Source organism: Theropithecus gelada, chromosome 14 (genome assembly GCF_003255815.1).
Source record: "Theropithecus gelada isolate Dixy chromosome 14, Tgel_1.0, whole genome shotgun sequence".
Lineage (NCBI taxonomy): Eukaryota > Metazoa > Chordata > Mammalia > Primates > Cercopithecidae > Theropithecus > Theropithecus gelada.
In genome coordinates this window covers 65,372,720-65,392,473 of record NC_037682.1, presented here as the reverse complement: position 1 = coordinate 65,392,473, position 19,754 = coordinate 65,372,720, and the positions used below count along the sequence as shown (strand labels likewise).

Genomic DNA, 19,754 nt, shown 5'->3' with positions numbered 1-19,754 from the left:
CAGTTCCTCCAGCAGAGACCCTTTTTATTAAACTTAGGTAGTCGTAGCTACTGACTTTGCTGCTGGCTTGCTCATTGGGCCTGATTTGACTCCAAACCTTCAGCAGGGCATCTGGACAAAGTAGGAGACTTATTATATCTTCAGGTTGATTGATTACATTCTGTACACCTATGGTTTTTTCCTAAAGGGAATGAATTTTAAAATGCACGTAATAAAATAGAATGAAAAACAAACAGATTAACAGTGAAGGGGAAATAGGATAATATAGTAAATGAAGCCAGGGTAAATTTAGTACTAGAAGTTTTTGCTCATTGCTAAGAATGCTCAGCTTTCCAGTGACCAGACCAAGCAAGGCCTGGTCCAAGGTTCAGATTGTCTATGATTCGTTCATTTATTCTTTCAGCTGATAATTTATTCCTAGTAAGTGTTTGAATATTCAAAAGACACATGTGTATCTCTGGTTCTAATGTCTGAAGGAAGTAGAACTCATTTTAAACAACAGATGACGTTAGTGGGTGCCATAGTAAACCTGATGGCAGGGTCTGTGTGTGATTTATTTGTTTCTCCTAGATCTAGTACCAGTGATTAGCTCAGATCTAGTACTTAAGGATTTGCTGAATGAATTAGTAAGAAATTACTACTTTTTAGGATCTCATGTAAAAACTTGGTTAATGGAATGACTTTAAAACAGTCCTTTAGATGTGTTATGTATGTTTAACAACATGATGGTTGTTAAAATAAAAGTGGTGGTTAATATTGTCAACTTGATTGGATTGAAGGATGCAAAGTATTGATCTTGGGTGTGTCTGTGAGGATGTTGCCAAAGGAGATTAACATTTTAGTCAGTGGGCTGGGGAAGGCAGAGCCACCCATGATCTGGGTGGGCACCATCTAATCAGCTACCAGCGAATATAAAGCAGGCAGAAAAATGTGAAAAGGCCAGACTGACTTATCCCAGCCTACATCTTTTTCCTGTGGTGGATGCTTCCTGTCCTTGAACATCGGACTCCTTGGACTGGCTTCCTTGTTTCCCAGCTTGCAGACGGCCTCTTGTGGAATCTTAGGATCCTGTGGGTTAATACTACTTAATAAATTCCCCTTTATATATTTATCTATCCTATAAGTTCTGCCCCTCTAGAGAACCCTGACTAATACAATCATCAAATACTGAATACCTGTAGTGTGTAGTTGGTCCTGTGCTGTACCCTGGGGAAGAAAAGGATATGAATAAATTATGGTTATTTGAGAAAACCTGATGATACAGAGTACTATGTGATATAAAATTTGTAAGGACTGTGAAAGCTCAGAGGAGAGTGTTCATCATAGGCTGGGTTATTCAGCTTATACATCCGTAAAATGGGGATCATACATAAAGTTGCTGTGAAAATTAAAAGATGTTAACATCTTTAAAGCTCTATTAGCTGATAATCTTATTCAAGGAAGACATCATGGAGAAGGGATGCTTGGAGTTAGGTTCTTTGGACCACTCTACTCATTTCTACTGTAGCATGTTGGTGTTTTTATTTGACTCTTTACATGTTTTTCTTTTCTGGTAGCACCGAGGTCCTTAAGGGCATATACCATAACAGTTATGGTATATAACTTACTCTGTATCCTCAGTGCTGATGCTGGTCCTGGCATAAGATAAAGATCCAGTAAAGGTTTATTGACTGAAGATAAGGAGGGAGGAAGGAAGCAGCAAGAAAGCACATTGGGAACCAAGCAGGCTTGCTTCTTTAATGACTGAGAAGGTTCAAAAGACATTCTTTCTGAGAGCCCTGTTTGGCTCTGAATTATTACATCTGACAGAATATTCTCTTGTGCTATTATACTTCTTCCATACAATGTTCATTCCTTACTACCTTTATACTCTTGCTGGACTCTTCTGCGAACCTCTAAGCTAATAAAAATAATGGTTGGTGGGTAATTAGTTCACAGCAGCCATCATCTCCCAAATCAGTATTTCCAAATTCCCAGTTGTCTGTTGGACATCCTTGTCTCTACTTCTTCAAAATGAACACCATCCTTGAATGCTTACCTCAGAAACCTCTGACTTTCCTCTCATCAAGCCCTGTGTACAGAGAATTTTCAAATTCTGTCGGTTCTGACTGGAAAATATTTTCCTATGTTCTTTCCTTCTTTTCCGTTTTAGCTCTCCTTTCTAGTTCAGACCTTAATTTCCTTAACCTGGGTAGCTGCTTTAAGACTTTCTGTTTCTCCTTTGCTAACCCATCCTTCATCTTCCCATGAAATATTATTCTAGAACACAGATATGATTATATTACTTTGTTATTCTCCATAGCATTACTTTTATCCTCCATAGCATCTTCATAGCAATTCTTTATATTAAGTGGTAGTATTTCTGTTTTTTTTTTCTTTTGAGAGGGAGTCTCGCTCTGTCGCCCAGGCTGGGGTGCAGTGGCGCGATCTCAGCTCACTGCAAGCTCCGCCGCCCGGGTTCACGCCATTCTCCTGCCTCAGCCTCCCGAGTAGCTGGGACTACAGACCCCCCCCACCGTGCCCAGCTAATTTTTTTTTTTTTGAAGTTTTTAGTAGAGACGGAGTTTCACCGTGTTAGCCAGGATGGTCTCAATCTCCTGACCTCGTGATCCGCCTGCCTCAGCCTCCCAAAGTGCTGGGATTACAGGCGTGAGCCACTGCGCCCAGCCAGTATTTCAGTTTTATAGAGAAGGAGGTAATTGTCTTCCTGTAGCAGATAGCCTCAAGGTGAAATGAACACTGTCCTTACTCGTTTGAGGCTCTGTAATTACCCTTCTAAAGTCCTAGACCTGGGAAAGGGACAGTCCAGTGTCTTGGGTCCCTATGGACACTGTAGGTCTTGGTTGTTGACAGTTGCATGTGATGAGGATGTTTCTCTAGGCAAAATAATGATAAAAACTACAATTTATTGTGTTTGCATGTGCTCGGGAAGAACATACATTATTTCATTTAATTTTTCCAGCAATCTTGGAATATTGATACCACTAGTATTTCCCACTACACAGAAGAGGAAACTGAGATTAAGTTATCTGAGGCCTCAGCTGTTAACTGTGGCTAGGTTTGAGTTTCTGGCATCCCACTGTCTATGGGACCTTGAACAAATCACTTAACTTCTGTTTGTTTTTGTTTGTTTGTTTGTTTGTTTTTTTGTAAAATGGTCATGGGCATTGTTAACTCTTGCAGCCTCTTTATAAGCTATAAAAGTGCTATACTGTGAAAGCTTTTCTCAACCCTTATACCAAGAAAAATGACATCCTCTTTCTGTTTCAAGCACTTTGTTCTAATGCAGCACCTTGTATTACAGTCAATCTTAAATACGACTATTTCCCCACTAAAAGATGAGTTCTTTTAAGGTCAGAGAATTGGCATGTAGTAAGGTCCGAGTACTTGTGTGGTGTAGTGAATTAGTTAGGTTCTTTATTTAGGGAGGTGTTCTCTGAAATTTGTTTGTTCTTAAAAAAAAAGAGAGAGAGAGAGAGAAATTTTCTATTATCTGTGAGCATTTGCTTTAGAGGTAATTTTGTTGTGGTTTTGATTAGCTGAAAAGCCATTTTCTTAAAGCTATTTTAATGGGCTGAATGCTCTGGTGGTTGAAATGTGACATTTTGCAGACAAGCATCTCATTTACAGGCATGCACAAAGCTGGGTGTTGAGCTTTTGCATGAAAGATCTTTCTGGTAACTGTGGAAGCCTTTCAGATATTGAGATTCTGTGGCAGATTCCTAGAAATCAGGGTTCTCCTCCATTTCATTTTTAAATTGAAACATTTTCTGAGATGAAATATTATATACAGTATTATAAAATGTAGAAATCTAATATGTTGTCTGATTATATTTGGCAGGCAATATAAAGACTCAGACAGCTACTATAAAAATGGCTTTCTTATGTATCATACTGATAGAATTAAGAAAAAAAAAACACTGAAATGGAGTTTTCTTAAAGTTGTTTGGTAAGAAGAAATTATTTCTAAAGTAAAATTAAGCTGTCGAATTCCAGTAAACTGTTTCTTTTTATTCATCCATTCATTCATTCATTCATCTAGTCAACAAATGTTTATTGAGCACCTTGCTTTAATATCAGGCCCTTTTCCAGGAATTCAGTAGTAAATAAAAGAGATAGTTTGTTGGTCTCAGGGTGCTTAAAATGTAGCAAGAAGAAAAGAATTGGGCAAGCAAATTACAGTTGCAAGGAGTATTTATAACACAGACTTCTAGAGAGCTCTGGGATCATAAAATTACCTGTAGCCATGCACAGTCTGCCTTTCTGAGATCTTTTCTAAGAGCTAAGTGGACTCAGTTGAGAAATGGGGACAGGAATAAAATCCCTGCTGTGTTTTCCCGCAGATTGTATGCTCCAACCTTCCAAAATTACTTGATATTTTCTGAATGTTTTCTTGCCCTCTCACGGTGTAATTTCACAAATGGCCTTTCCTCCTCTCTCTCTAGAATTCCTGTCATCCTTTAAAACACAGATCAAATGACACATTTTTTTGAAACCTGTATTATCCTCCCAATTAAATAGGATTAAGTTCAGCTACATATAACAGTAATAAAAAATAATAGTGGTTTTAAAATATAGTTTTATTTTCTCATGTAAAAGAAGAACAGAGGTATATATAGCAGAGCTGAAATGATTGTTCCATGAAATCGAGGTTGTTTCTAACTTTCTCAGTTTAAGACCTCCATTCTCAAGGTTACTTCATGGAAAAGAAGGCTGCTGAGCTATAATCATCATGTCCTAATTCTAGATAGCAGGAAACAGTAAGAGGAGAGGAAAGACACCTTCCCCAGGTAACACAGTTCCCTTTAAGCAGCCCTCTCAGAAGTTCTACAGAGTATCATGAGCAAGACTAATCAGCCACACCTAACTATTCCTGGGGAAGCTGGGAAATAGAATCCTTTAACTGAGCATGTTGCCATCTAGTGGCAGTCACAGCACTGCCCACCTGCTCCCCTATCACCCCACTATAGTTGTTTTTTTCTTTAAATTCTAGCTTTCAGTGTAACAACAGTACTATATTGCTATTAATTCCAAGGCTGTTTCCCCCATATAAATACCCCAGGGACAGAAATTGTGCCTTCTTACCCCTGAATCTGTAATACTTTATGCATGGCCTGGCACAGCAAGTTATCAGTTTATATAAAGTGAGGGTGCTGAAGTAAATGACTTAATCTCTTTTAGCTTATTAAAAATTTGTAACTATTTATTGAATCACCAACTTGTATTTTTAGTAGCTTTATTGAGGTTATAATTTATATATGATAAATGTACTCATTTTAAGTGTACAGTGTTTTTTTAAGTGTACAGTGCTTTTTAGTAAATTTACAGAATTTTATAACTACCAAAAATCATTTTAGACCTTTTTTTCACACCAAAGAAATATCTTACTTCTATCTGCAGTCAATCGCCATTCCTACTCTGAGTCCCAGATGATCAAAAATCTACTGTTTGCCTGTACAGATTTGTCTTTTCTGAACATTTCATACAAATGGAATCATGCAATATGTGTTCTTTTGCTCTGGCTTCTTCCACTTAGCATAATATTTTCAAGGTTAATCCATGTTGTGACATGTATCAGTAGTTTGTTCCTTTTTATTGATATTGTTGATATTTAAAAATTTTTAATTTATTTTCTCACTGGTTGCTTTGGGGATTAAATATGCGTCTTAATTTATTATAACTTATTGCATTTGTTACAGTCTAGTTCAGATACAAATTAATGTAATTCAGTAAAATGTAGAAATGTTGCTCCAGTATAGCAGCATTCCCATACTTCCTTGCTTTGGACTCTTGTTTTTTTGTAAATGATATCTTTATATATCATAAGGCCAGCAATTCAGTTTTATAGTTAATTGTTTTATGCAATTGTCTTTTAAGCCAGTTAACATGAAAAATATTTATACTTTTTAAAATATATATATATCTCTCTACGTATCAGCTTTCCTGGTACTCTTTATTTTTGTGTGTGGACTTGAATTACTGTCTAGTATCACTCCTTTCAGTCATAAATACTTAGTATTTCTTTAGTATTTTTTGAAAGGCAGGTTGCTGGCAATGAATTGTCTCAATTATTTATCTGGGAATGTATTTATTTTGACTTCAGTTTCAAAGGATAGTTTTGCTGGATTTCGAATTCTTGGTTGACAGGTTTTTTTGTTTATTTTTTCAGCACATTGAATATACCAACCTCCTGTCTTCTGGCCTCCAGTCAGCTGTTAATCTTATTGTTATTCCCTTTTATCTTATGAGTTGTTTTCTCTTGCCACTTTTGAAATTTTCTCTTTGACTTTTAGGAGTTTTACCATATTGTGTCCGGTTATGGATCTTTTTGTGTTTATCCAACTTGAAGTTGATGATATTTCTTGGATGTGTAGTTTAATATGTGTTGTTGTTGTTGTCTTAATCAAATTTGGGAAGTTTTTGGACATTATGTCTTCTTTTTTTTTTTTTCAATTTGCTGTATAATTTCTTTTTCTTCCCCCTTGACTTTTATTTTAGGTTCAGGGGTAACGTGCAGATTTGTTACGTGGATAAATTGTGTGTCACTGGGATTTGGTGTACAAATGATTTCATCACCCAGGTAGCGAGCATAGTACCTGACAGTTTTTTTTTTTTTTGACTTTCACCCTCCTTCAACCTTCCCTGCTCAAGTAAGTCCTAATGTCTATTGTTCTCATCATCACGTCTATGTGTACTCAAATGTTTAGCTCCCACTTATACGTGAGAATATGTGGTATTTGGTTTTGTGTTCCTGGGTTAATTTGCTTAGGATAATGACCTCCAGCTGCATCCATGTTACTGCAGAGAACATGATTTTGTTTTTGTTTTTGTTTTTTTTAATGGCATAGTGTTCCCATTTTTGCCACCTAATTTTCTTTCTCTCCTCTTTCTGGGACTCTCATGCTTCTATTTTGTTTTGCTTGCTAGTTTCTCACAGTTTATTTTTCTTCATTGTTTTCTTTTTGTTTTTCAGATTGTATAATTTCTATTGCTATGTCTTCAAGTTCAATGATTCTTCTGCCAGCTCATGTTTGCTTCTGAGCCCCTCTTGAATGATTCATTTCAGAATACAATTTCCATTTGGCTCTTTCTATTTTTATATTTTTTATTGATATTCTCTATTTGATAAGTTATACTTTCTTTTAATTCTTTAAGTGTGGTTTTCTTTATTTTTTTTTAACATTTTTAATAGGTGCTTTGAAATATTTATCTGCTGATTCCAATATCTAGACCCCTGCAAGAACAAAATTTATTGTTACCTATTTTTTTCCCCCACAGATGGGGCATACTTTATTGTTTCTTTGCATGTTTCATGATTTTGTCCATATTGTTGAAAACTACATATTTTAGATAATACATTGTAGCAACTCTTGATTCAGATTCCACCTACCCACCCACCCCACGCCCGCCCCACGCCCGCCCCACCACCAGGAGGTTGTTGCTGGGATTTTTTGTTTAGTGACTTGCTCAGACTCTTCTGTACAGTCTGTCTCCTTTGCAGTGTGATTTCTGATGTCTCTGGCCATATTTTTTTAATTACTGTTTTAATTTTTAAACTTGGCTTCCTAAAGGTCACCCCTGGGTTGGCACAGATTAGTGGCCATCCAATGTTTGATCAGGAGTTCTGCTTAAACGTAGGACAGGAAGGTTTCCACCCTTTACCAGTGGATCTGTATGTGGTTTAGGGAATACATTTAAAATTCAGGCTATTTACAATTATGCTCTAACTTTTAGTTTTATGTTCAAGGCCTTAAATTCACCCAGAATCAGTAGATAGAGAAGGCCCTCTCTACAGACCGCTAGGGATCCTGTGAGAGTTTATCAAGACCCACTATGGTTGTTGTGTTCCCCAGAACTCCCTTTAAAAATTCTGGCTTATCTGCAGGTCTGTTGCCTGTACCAATTAGTATTATGACCTCAGAGTAGCTGCAGTAGTGGCCTTCCTGGATTATTTGCTGTTGTTCCCCAAATTGCCTCACTGTTGTTTTTGACAATGACTCTGGGCATAGGATTTTCTGTGCTCAGTTTCAAATTAAATCAGCCCATTCTGGTAGCAGTAGTCCTTGTAGCCTGGTCTAGCCTGCCTTTGTAGCAGGCCCCCTATGGAGCTGGGGATTGGGATAGGGGCAGCCCCAGGGTAAAATGCCACGGACTTTCACTGTTCTTAATGTGGTTCAGAAGTTTTTCTTGAATAGACGTTTCATACTTTGGCCCAAAATGGTTGTTTTTTACCATTTCGTCTCATTTTATTTTTGCTTTTGGGGGAAAGGGTTTGCTAAGCACTTTGTTCCAGAAGTTCCACCTCCTTCTATTACTTTTGGCATTTTAATTTTTATTTAACTTTTAAACTTTCCTAGCTAGACCATAGCCTCTTTTAGGCAAACACAATCTTTTTCCTTTCCCAACAGTATCTATCCCAGAATGCATTAAACCTTTAAGCTTTAGTTTCTTGGTCTCTCAAATGAAATTAATAATCTTTGCATTGCTTACTTCAAGGGACCAAGTGAGATAATGATTAAAATCTCATTGTAAACTCTAAAGCACTGCGTAAGTGGTAAAATTACTTGAAAAATTTACCATTTTACCATTTTTCAAATGGTAGAATTTCAAAGAATTTTATCATTTTAGTTTGCAAAATGTAGTAGTAGTTTGCAAACTAAAACACTAATTTTAAACACTGCAACATGTTGTGCAAATATTACTTTAATCTCTGGACTTTTTTGCTTGTCATTTAATGGTCATAATTTTGTTATTTTGAAAGAAATAGTTCAGATGTTTTTGAGGGTAGCAGGAAGCCATTTGCAGAACAGTGGGTAGGAGTCTAGAAGTGAAAAATCAGCTTCACCAGGAGGAATCTTTAGCACCTCTCTTTTCTCTCTCACATACCATGCAACTGCTGGGCCTTACCATTGCTTTTTTTGCCCAAGATGAGCTCCTAGTAGAGGCTTCTCTGGGCATTGGAAGCAGCTGCTGGAGAGATAGGGAGCCAAGAAGTTGACTGGGATATGCCAAGAAATGCCAAACATCTTGAAGTTTTTTTCACAGTTTTATTTTGGAGAAGCATGAAAGCGCATTGTTCATTCAACTAGTATGCATTTAGTGCCTGTTTTGTGCCAGTAATATTCTGTGCACTGGAGATACAAGATAAACCGAATCTCATTCTCATGTATCTTACTCTAATGGGGGAAAGAATAAACAAGAAAATAGGTCAGACAGTAATAGGTATTGTAGTGGTTTGATTGTCTAAAACTTACGCTGAAATTTAATTGCCCATGTAACAGTATTGGGAGGTGGGGCCTTTAAGTGGTACTTTGGTTCTGGGGGCCCCATCCTCAGAGGTGGGCTTAATGTCTTTTTAAACAGGCTTTTCAGGAGCCAGCTTTCAGGGATCTACTTGGGAGACTAGGGCAGGAGGATCACTTGAGCCCAGCAGTTTGAAGCTGTAGTGTGCCGTAACTGTGCCTGTGAATAGACATTGCAGTCCAGCCTGAACAACATAGTAAGACCCCCATCTCTTTTTAAAAAATCATTTTTTAAAAAAACTTTCAGGAATAGATTCTGTCTCTTGCCCTTCCATTTTCTGCCATGGGATGATGTAGCAAGAAGTCCCTTGCCAGATGCTGTCCCCCTTGATCTTGGACTTCCCATGCTCCAGAACTGTGAGAAATAAATTTCTGTTCATTGTTAATTACCTAGTCTCAGGTATTCTGTTATAGCAGCACAAAACAGACGAAAATAGGTATAAATAAGAAAAGTAAGCCAGGCACAGTGGCCCATGTTTGTAATCCCAGCACTTTGGGAGGCCGAGGTGGGTGGATCACTTGAGGTCAGGAGTTTGAGACCAGCCTGGCCAACATGGTGAAACCCCGTCTCTACTAAAAATACAAAAATTAGTTGGGCTTGGTGGCAGGTACCAGTAATCCCAGCTGTTTGGGAGACTGACACAGGAGAATTGCTTGAACCTGGGAGGCAGAGGTTGCAGTGAGCCGAGATTGCGTCACTGTACTCCAGCCTGGGCAACAGAGAAAGACTCTGTTCCCCCCCCCCCCAAAAAAGGGGGGGAGGTTAGAAAGTATGAGAGAACAGAGAATAACAGCACGTGGAGGACCTATTTGAGATAAGTTGGTTAAAAAAGGCATTTCTGATAAGGTGACATTGGAGCAGAGACCTGAATGAAGTAAGGAACTGTGCCATTTGGATACCTGGGGAAAAGGGCATCATAGGTGTGGGGAAAAAGCAAGTGCAAAGACCAAGAGGCACAAGCATGCATGGTGTCTTAGGGAACAACAAGGAAGTCATTGTGATTGAAGTGAAGAAAACAAAAAGATAGTAGTAGAAGTTGCAACCAGAGAGGTAATCACATAAGGCCATATCGTACAGTTATAACTGCCCATGGTGCCCAGCAGTGACCCAGCAGGTGCTAGGTACTGTGGTAGATATGAACTGCCTCCATGTTGGGATCTGTTAGGGTCCAAGCAGAGCACTTAGGCTCTTGAGTTGAACAAGGGTTTGAGGCCTACTGTTCCAGAGGCGAACCTAGTATTGGGGTAGGTGACTGGAGAGCCTGGGAGCCTCATCTAGTATAGTGAAAGTAGCTTGGACATTGAAATCAAACAGATTTGGCTTTGAAATGGGCTTTTCCTCACTTCTTAGTTATGAGATCTTGGGCTAGTCATTTCATTTTTTTTTTTTTTTACTTCAGTTTACTTATCTGTAATATAATAAAAATAACACTTATTTTGCAAGTATTATAAGACTTATAGGGACTTAATAAGTCCTTAGCACAGTACCTGTCACATGGTAGGTGTTCAGTAAATGGTAGCTGCTGGTAGTAGGGGTAGTATTTATTTATTTTCTTTTTTCCTTTTTTTAACCTCCACAGAACCCCTAAAGAGGTAATGTTTATGGTAGTGCTAATGGTTAACCTTCTATAGGGTGTTTATTGTGTATCAAACATTGTTCTAAGCAAAATTCTTAGGCATCTCCAATCTAAGTCCAAATCCAGATTTCTGTTCTTCACCCAAAACCTACTCCTCTCATAGTTCTCACCAGTAAATGGCATTTTTATTATTCCAGTTTCTCAAGCCTTGGCATCATTCTTGATGTCTTTCTTCCTCTCATACCTTATATTAAATCCGTTAGCAATTCCTATCATCTTGATCTTCAAAATATATAAAAATCACGACTAGTTTCTACCACCACCACCACTGCTACTGCCACCATCATCTTTCATCTAAACTGTTTCTAAAACCTCCTGACTGCCCTGCTTCTCTTCTTGCTTTCCTGCTGTCTGATCTCAGTACAACAATCTACTTCTTCTTAAAATGAAGACGAATAATTTCACTCTGCTTTGTAAAACAGTCCTGTGGCTTCCCATCTTATTTAGAAAAAAACAAAGTTTGTATAGTGACCTACAAGGCCCTGCATGATTTGGCCTTCATTACCTATCTGATCTTACTTCGTATTCTTCCCCTTCATTTACTCCACTTCAGTTGAACTGGCCTCTAAGCTATTTCTCAAAAATGCTTCTACTTTGGGGGCATTTGCATTTGCTGTTTCCTCTACTTAGACAGTTTCTTCCCAGAGATCTCCATGGCTTGCTCCTTCAACTTATTCAGGTCTTTGCTCAGATGTCACTCAATGACACTTTCTCTAATTATCTTATTTAAAATTGCAACAGCCTGCCCTTAGCACTCCCTAAACAGCTTGAGTGGATTTCTTTACAGGAGCGGTCCCCAACCTTTCTGGCACGGGACAGTTGTTCCATGGACCAGGGGTATGTGTAGGGTTGGGGCGGAGAGGCGGGGCGTTAGATTTTCACAAGGAGCACACAATCTAGATTCCCTCATATATGCAGTTCACAGTAGGATTCACGCTCCTATGAAAATTTAATGCCACCGCTGATCCGACAGGAGGTGAGCTCAGGTGGTAATGCTTGCTTGCCTGCTGCTCACCTCCTGCTGTACTGCCTGGTTCCTAACAGGCCATGGACTGATGCTGGTCCATGGCCCCAGGGTTGGGAACCCCTGCTTTACAGTTTTTATTGCCATCTGAAAAAAAATCTTTCACTTGAAAAAAAATCTCTCTTCCTCCTCCCAACTAGCATGTAAGCAGAAATTTTTGTTGTTCTTGTTCTCTGCTGTATCTCAATTCCCCTAGACAGCCTATATGAGAGAAGTGGCATTTGGGAAAGAAAGTCTAAGGCATGGTCCTCAAACTGGGCATCAGAATCTCCTTGGGAACATAAATACACAGATTTCTGAGCAACATCCCAGATAGAGCATAAAGGATCTTGTATACTCTGTGAAAGAGTTTGGATTTTATTCGTAAGGCTTTTGAAGAAGGCGGGGTGGTATTAACTACAAATGTATAAGATAACTTTTTGGGGTAATGAAAATATTTTATATCTTGATTGTGGTGATGTTTATACAACTGAATACATTTTTCAGGGGCTAATAGAACTATATACCTAAAAGAGGTAAAATTTTACTATACGTAAATTATACTTTAATAAACCTATCATTTAAAAAAATTTTTTTACAAAGTATGTTTTTCGTTTTTTCCCCCATTTTGCGGTTAGAGGAAACAGAGACTCAGAAGTTAAGGGACTACCCTGTGATTGCATCGTGGTATGTGGCAGTTCCAGGATTTGAACCTAAATCTGCCTGATTGTAGAGTTTATGATCTTCCTACTCATTTTTAGCCTGTCCCTGAAACTATTAACAGTACAGATTTTGTTATAAAAGATCAACCTTCCTTTAGAAGCTAGGAATCCTGTCTGCCCTTGAGCAGCTCCCTAGAAGTGGTTGTCATATTCTAAATTTTGAAACCCTGGCAGATCTCATTTCTGTCAGTCATTAGTTGAGACTGGAATTGATGCTGTTATGGAGTGCTACCCCAGGCATGATCTCCTCCTGTGGCAGTGGCCCTCATTTTGGAGCAGCAGGAGACCAGTTTCAAAGCTGATGAATTTCTTTGATTATGAAAAGCAATTTTGTACTTTGTCCAATCAGCAACACAGAGTTTCTTCTCAGTAGGAGAGTGCTCAGATGTTTACAGGCAAGTTGTACTGCTTAGCACTTGTCTTAGTCCTTTTCGTGCTGCTATAGCAGAATACCACAGACTGGGTAATTTATAACGAATGGAAATGTATTGGCTCATAGTTTTGGAGGCTGGGAAGTCCAATACCAGGGTACAAGCATCTGTCAAGGGCCTTCTTGCTGTGTCATCCCATGGTAGAAGAAAGAAGGGCAAAAAGAGGGTGACAGAGAGCAAGAGGGGGCCAAACGCATCCTTTTATAAGGAACCCATGCCCACCGTGATAAACCCACTCCTGCAGTAATGGCATTAACCCATTCATCAGGGCAGATCCCTCATGACCTAATCATCTTTTAACAGTCCCACCTCTTAATTACTGTTAAAATGGTTATTAAGCTTCCAGCACGTGCTTTCTGGGGGGAAACATTCACACCACTGCAGCACTTTATCAGTCTTCCTCACCTTGATGTACCAGGCAAAGAACTGGTTGGGTAGAAGAGAGACCCAAAGCCGAAAGAGTACAAGTAGTCTCTGTGTTGCTGTTGTCACATGGGCAACATTGTCACATCATCATTGTTTACATTTGCATGTCACTTGACAGTTTGCAACTTATTTTAACATCTATGATCTCTTTTCATTTTTAATGTCTTAGTATTCTGTGAGGAGAGTGCTTTTATTTAGAGAGAGTGTATGTTACTTGGGTGTATTTTTAGATAACTCTGGCTGTGAGAATATTTTTTTCCTTTAAGTTTAACTGAAATGTATATAACTCCTTTAACTTTCATCCTCAAGTTGTTCTAGTTTCAGTTTGTTGGCTGATGGTAATTTTATCTAGCTCGTTGCCCTGGGGTAGTTTGCTAGGGCTACACATCAGGTACATTTTAGGACATTCTGTTCTCTGAAATTGGCCAGTGGCATTTTCCCTTTTGCTTATCTGTTGGTCCCAGCTTCTTCTCCTTGTTAGCCCCCCTTTTCTCCACATCTCATTTTGGAACCCTAGACAGACTAATCGCAGAGCAGTGTCATCACACCAGCTGTTCACTGCCTGCCTTCAACGTTTGACTTGTTTCCGATTTTGAAGTGATACAAGAGAAGTTAATGACCTAAAAAATTGCCCATCTATCTTGTGAACCTAGTTAGGAAGGAACTGTTTGATTTTTATGATGAGTAAATAATATATTTGGAGACACATTTACAAATGTGTCAGGCTATATAGTAAGGAAAGGCTCCCTAAACAAGGTGGGACAAATTGGCTGGCTAATAGAGCTTAATGACAGATTTTCCATTAATCAGAATGGAGAATGTGCTTCATTAAGATAATTAACAGAGCACTTGTGCAGGTGATACTTATTGCACACAAATTTCTAAGTTTATTTCTTTCCCTTGAATAAATTTGGAGAGAAATCCTAGCTGTATTTCCTTGTCTGCATTAAAATTATCAGTGGCAACAAATTCCCTTTTTTGTTTTTAAAGCTGCTGGTAACTGGTATCGTGTCCTCTGCAGGTGTAAGGGGCAGATGAGACGCTGCTTTTCCTTCCAGCAGTCTGTTTGCTCATCATCAGGCACCAGGCTCCACTAGTGAACCATGGAAAGCATATCTTTTTCCAACTCTTAGACTAACAACACTGGAATTAGAAAGGACTTCAGAAATCTTAAACTAATTCATTTTGTATCAGGACATTGAAGTCCAGACAGGGGAAGTGACATGGCCAGTGCCACATAGTACTCTAGTGCCAGAGCTGTCTGTGGGATAGTGGGACTAACACTGAACTGAGAGCCAAAATGCCTGGGTTGACATTAGGCAAGTTATATTACTTCCTTGCTCCTTACTATTTTCATCTGTAAAATGGGGAAAGTATTTAGCATAGGGCCAAGCACAAGCAAATTAGCTTTTTTGTTTAGTCTTCTTTCCACTATACCCTGATGCTTTCCTTTCAGGGAAAACTGAAGATTATAGAGGAGAAGCTGATGTCAGGAAGAATGAACAATCAATAATCAGTGCTGTTTTCTTTGTTTTCTCTGTAGGATCCTCAGTCTTCCACAATGAACCCTGTTTACAGCCCCGTGCAGCCTGGGGCTCCTTATGGCAACCCTAAGAACATGGCCTACACGGGTGAGTAGTGTGAGAATGGCTCTCATTTGGAGAAATAGTAGTTAAGGATATTACCAAATAACTTGCTCATCCTCCTAACATACACCTCCAAAAGTCTTGGTAAAGTTTGGAAACATGCAGAAGATATGTCTGAGGTCCAGTGGAAAGATCTCAGAGAACCTGTTGTGTGGTTGTTTCCAAACTTTGTTCTACAAAAATACCAGGAGAATGTTTTAGAGAGTCCATAAACATTTGATTTGATTATTTTAAAATATTGAGAACTATTTTTATAAAACATGACTATGTGTTAGATGATCAGTGTGTTAAGCTTCTAAGAATGCCTGTTAATTTTTTTCAAATGCTACCATTTACATCTGCTTATGTTTTTAAATCAGGGTTTTCTCAGTGCTATGCAATCAAATTAACATTCAGAAATATATTGGAGTTTGAGCCTGATATAACTGTAACTGTTATCCCTAAGTTTCTGTTTCACATGTTTGTGTTTATCACAATAGTTTCATTGTCCTTATTACTTACCCTTAACAGTAAATATTTTCTGTTTGAATTTCTATTTGTATATTTATTCTAACAAAATTAATTTCCAGTAACTAGGACTCATGGGGCAGTACTCTACACCCTACTAGCTCATGGAGCTTGTTGCTTTTCCACTTTCCAGTTCAGAGTGTTCCAGCAACTTAAGTTCCTTTGTCAGAGGGAACTGAACTGCTTTGGCAGACAGAGCCCAGGGGAACCCTGTGGAGCTTTGGTTTCCTATTTGCTCTGATCCTGGCTGCCTTCATTCTTACTAAGTTGCTAAACTAGAGAAGGAAGAGAACAGTTGCATTTATCTATTGATTTACATCAAGATTAAGCAATGCAAATCTGGAAGGGGAATTGATTTTGTCAAATTTTCCAAATTTCCAAAATTGGAAAGGGAACAGACTTTATCTCTGCCTGGCACATAGTAGGACTTTGTAATGTGTTTTGACTGACTGGACAACAACCAGGTTCAAATCCCCGCTCTGTCAGAAGAATAGCTGGGTGACTTTGGACAACTTGCCCTAACCTCCCCAGACTTAATTTCTTTGATAAACTGGGATAATATTATCTATTTCATACTAGATAATTCTGGGAATGGGACAAAATATTATCCATTTCATAGGACAGTTGTGAGAATCAAACAAGGTTATTTGTACTCCTGTAGAGGGAAGGAGGATATTTTTTTGTTTCTACTAATCACCAAGGAATATTATGAGCCTGGAACTGTTTTAAGTTAATTCCCTGCTGTAGATTCTAGGACCACACAGATAGTATAAACTCCACATAAGTAGTATAAATTCAGACTTCATACAGGCCAAGGTTTCAAATTTGTAGGGAGACTTTTTATTTTTTAACCCAACCTTGACTGTTGTATCTCTGTACTTTTGGGTTTTTTTTTTCTTTTTTTAACTGACAGTATGACTCCTCCAAGCTCCCAGCTTTGTGCAGGGGAATTTGAGTTGCAGCTCTTGGATGCTCCAGGGCCCACAGCCTATCTCCTACCCCTGGTGGCTGTAAAAAGCAAGCCCTTTGAGTGCCTAGACTAAAAAATCTCCCCAAAGCAGCCTGATAACAACTCACTACATAGACTTCCTGATTTTTAGTTTCCTCTTTATTTTTTGAGTAGTAGGGATTCCTTTTTCTTTCTTAAAATCTCAACTCTGCCTCATAGGATGTTTGTTATACTTCATCCAGCTTTTCTAGGTATTATGCAGTAGGCAGATTTTCAGGTTATTTTTCTTCTGTGTTACTGGAAATGGAAGATCTAAGTGAAGATAATTTATAAACAAATGCCAAATATAGTACGTTAGAGTAAACATTTATATGGTTATGTTAAAAGTCTTATCATTTGGTAAGAATATACTAGGTACTATATATTAATTATAATCTTATTAATCATAAATGCTGTAGCTTTTATAGATAAAAAACTATGGTAGTTTAATTCAGGTCATGTGACTTGACTAATGTGTATAGCTTCTAAGGGATGAGAAAATACTTGAACTCAATTCTTTGTGGTTTCAAAGTGTATGTGCTTTCTGTTACAGTAAGCTAATCTGTCTTAAAATATGTGCTACTTTCTCTCTTCCCCATGATAAATTAAAGAAGAGAATTGTCTTTTTCGTTTCTAGGACTAGGAAAGCTTCCCTTTGAGGAGCTAGAAGCCTGTTCCTGCCCAGCAGTTTGGGGTAGGCTCAGGAGGGCAAAAGTACAGGGGGTCAAGTCCACTGTAGTGTCATCTGCTTCCGAGGAAATGGGATGGTGGCCGCAGGGAACAGAGGAGTCAGAAACACTTCTGGTTTGAAATTCTCTTGAAGTCTGAAGATGGGAAATAAAATATAGCTTTGTGGTACAATGTATTCCAGTAAGCAGCTGTCTTCTAGCCAGTTGACAGTGTTCTTTCTCTCTCTCTCTCTCTCTCCCTTTGAAAGCCCCTTTACTGAGTTCTTACTGTGTGCCAAAACCTGAGCTCAGTATTTTTTTTTTTTTTGAGATGGAGTCTTGCTCTGTTGCCTAGGCTGGAGTGCAGTGGTGCGATTTCCGCTCACTGCAAGCTCCGCCACCTCCCGGGTTCACGCCATTCTCCTGCCTCAGCCTCCCGAGAAGCTGGGACTACAGGTGCCCGCCACCACGCCTGGCTAATTTTTTTGTATTTTTAGTAGAGACAGGGTTTCACCATGTTTGCCAGGATGATCTCGATCTCCTGACCTCGTGATTCGCCCGCCTTGGCCTCCCAAAGTGCTGGGATTACAGGCGTGAGCCACCATGCCCGGCCTGAGCTCAGTATTTTACAAAAAATACCTATTTTTACACTTGCAGCAATCCTATAACATGGTTTTAACTAGCTCCTTATATATTTTGGCAGAGTGAATTTAGAGAACGTAATATGCCATATACTTTCGAATGTTTAAGCATAGACTATATATTATGAACTGAATGTTTGTGTCCCTCCAAAATCTGTATGTTGAAACCCTTAATCCCCAGTGGGATGGTAATTGGAGATTGAACCGTTATAGGTTTAGATGAGGTTGAGCCTTCATGATGGGATTAGTTCCCTTAGAAGAAGAGACACCAGAGCTCTTTCTGCTATGTAACAACACAGCAAGAAGGTAACCATCTGCAAGCCAGGAAGGGAGTCATTACTGGAACCTGACCATGCTGGCACCCTAATCTTAGACTTCCACCCTCCAGAACTATGAGAAATAAATGTCTGTTGCTTAAGCCACCCAGTCTGGTATTTTGTTATGACAACTCAAGCTGATTCGGACAGATAATGAGTACAGTGAACACTTGAATACCCTTTACCTAGATTCACCATAACAGTGGGCTGTTTATAGACCAGGGCATTTCTTTTTCCAAAAGCTTCATAAAGGTTTTTCTGCTAGAATTTTGGAGTGTAGTCAAGACCTCAATCTTCTTCTTGTCTTTTGTTTTCTGAAATGTTCTGATGGTGTCAGTTTCCAAGCATCACCCAGGGGTCTCGTATGTGTTCTGGAGTGTGTCAGATCTCAGCTGAAATCTGGTCTCTCTCACTAATTAGCTTTGGAACTTTGGTTGAGTGATCTTTCTGAATCTCAGTTTTCTCGACTGTAAAATGGAATAATGACCTATACAGATGGTTGGTTTGTAATCGGTGAAAATGTTTATAAAGCTTCTGGTGTCATGCCTGGCTCATAGTGGACACTCAGTTAATGGTGGTTGTAATGCATAGCAATGAGTATACACCTACAGGGAAAAGAGCGTGGGTCATAGAGTTAGTGACTTAGATTACAGACCTTATTCTGCCACTTAAGAGCTCTGTGACATCAGATAAGTTTTCAAACTTTCTGGGCCTCAATCTATCATTTGCTTTAAAAAAAAAAAAAAAAAAAAAAGGGTTAGCCTCACAAGACAGCTGAGACTAATAAATGTAACAGGGCTAGCCACTGACTTGTGATGAAGTTTCGAAAACACAATTAGAAAATAATTCTAAAATGGGAGAACAGATGAAGCCCCTAAATGAATCCATCATTTTATAGGTGAAAAGATGGAGTATAAGAAGTGTTTTGAAGAAAGTGTTGGGGTTGAGTCTGGAACCTATGTCTCCCCATCTGGGTCTGTGTATTCATTGTCTCTCTACCACAAAATAACAAGTGTCCTCCCTTCTCTTCATTTCGTTGTGGCCACTTCACATTCCTCTGCTAGCCCACTCCAATTAAAGAGTTCTTTCTGACTCCTCCTGTGTTGACCCTTAATGAATATCCTGGTTTCAGCCAGTAGAAAACACAAGTCCAAATGCTACAAATACACTAACAAAAGATACAGCTCTCAAGGTTAGAAGGCTAGGAAATTAATCTGTTCAAAGACTACCATCTTTTTTTTTTGTTTGTTTTTAAACCAGTGGTGGTTCCCCCCGCCTCCCACCCCCCAGATTGCTGCTTTTGCTTAAAACTTTGTAAGGATCACCTGTTGGAGGTTTTGATTAACTGACATTCGTACTTTGTTTGTTCTTTGCAAAGAACTTTTGTGGGGGTTTTCCCTTCATATATATATATTTTTTATAACAACTCTGGAAGATAGTCTTTATTTTCCAGATGAAATTAAGCT

General features: G+C 38.8%; 1 protein-coding gene across 3 annotated transcripts in view; it reads left to right on the top strand.

The window, feature by feature from the left end:
• The window catches only part of FAM168A (family with sequence similarity 168 member A), a 199,672-nt gene that overhangs the window by 115,767 nt on the left and 64,151 nt on the right, over positions 1 to 19,754 (top strand). For all 3 annotated transcript variants that reach the window (XM_025357165.1, XM_025357164.1, XM_025357166.1), the window contains exon 2: positions 15,065 to 15,152. In XM_025357165.1, the coding sequence (XP_025212950.1) occupies positions 15,083 to 15,152 (70 nt within the window). In that variant the 5' untranslated portion in view covers positions 15,065 to 15,082. The remainder of the gene's footprint in view (positions 1 to 15,064; positions 15,153 to 19,754) is intronic.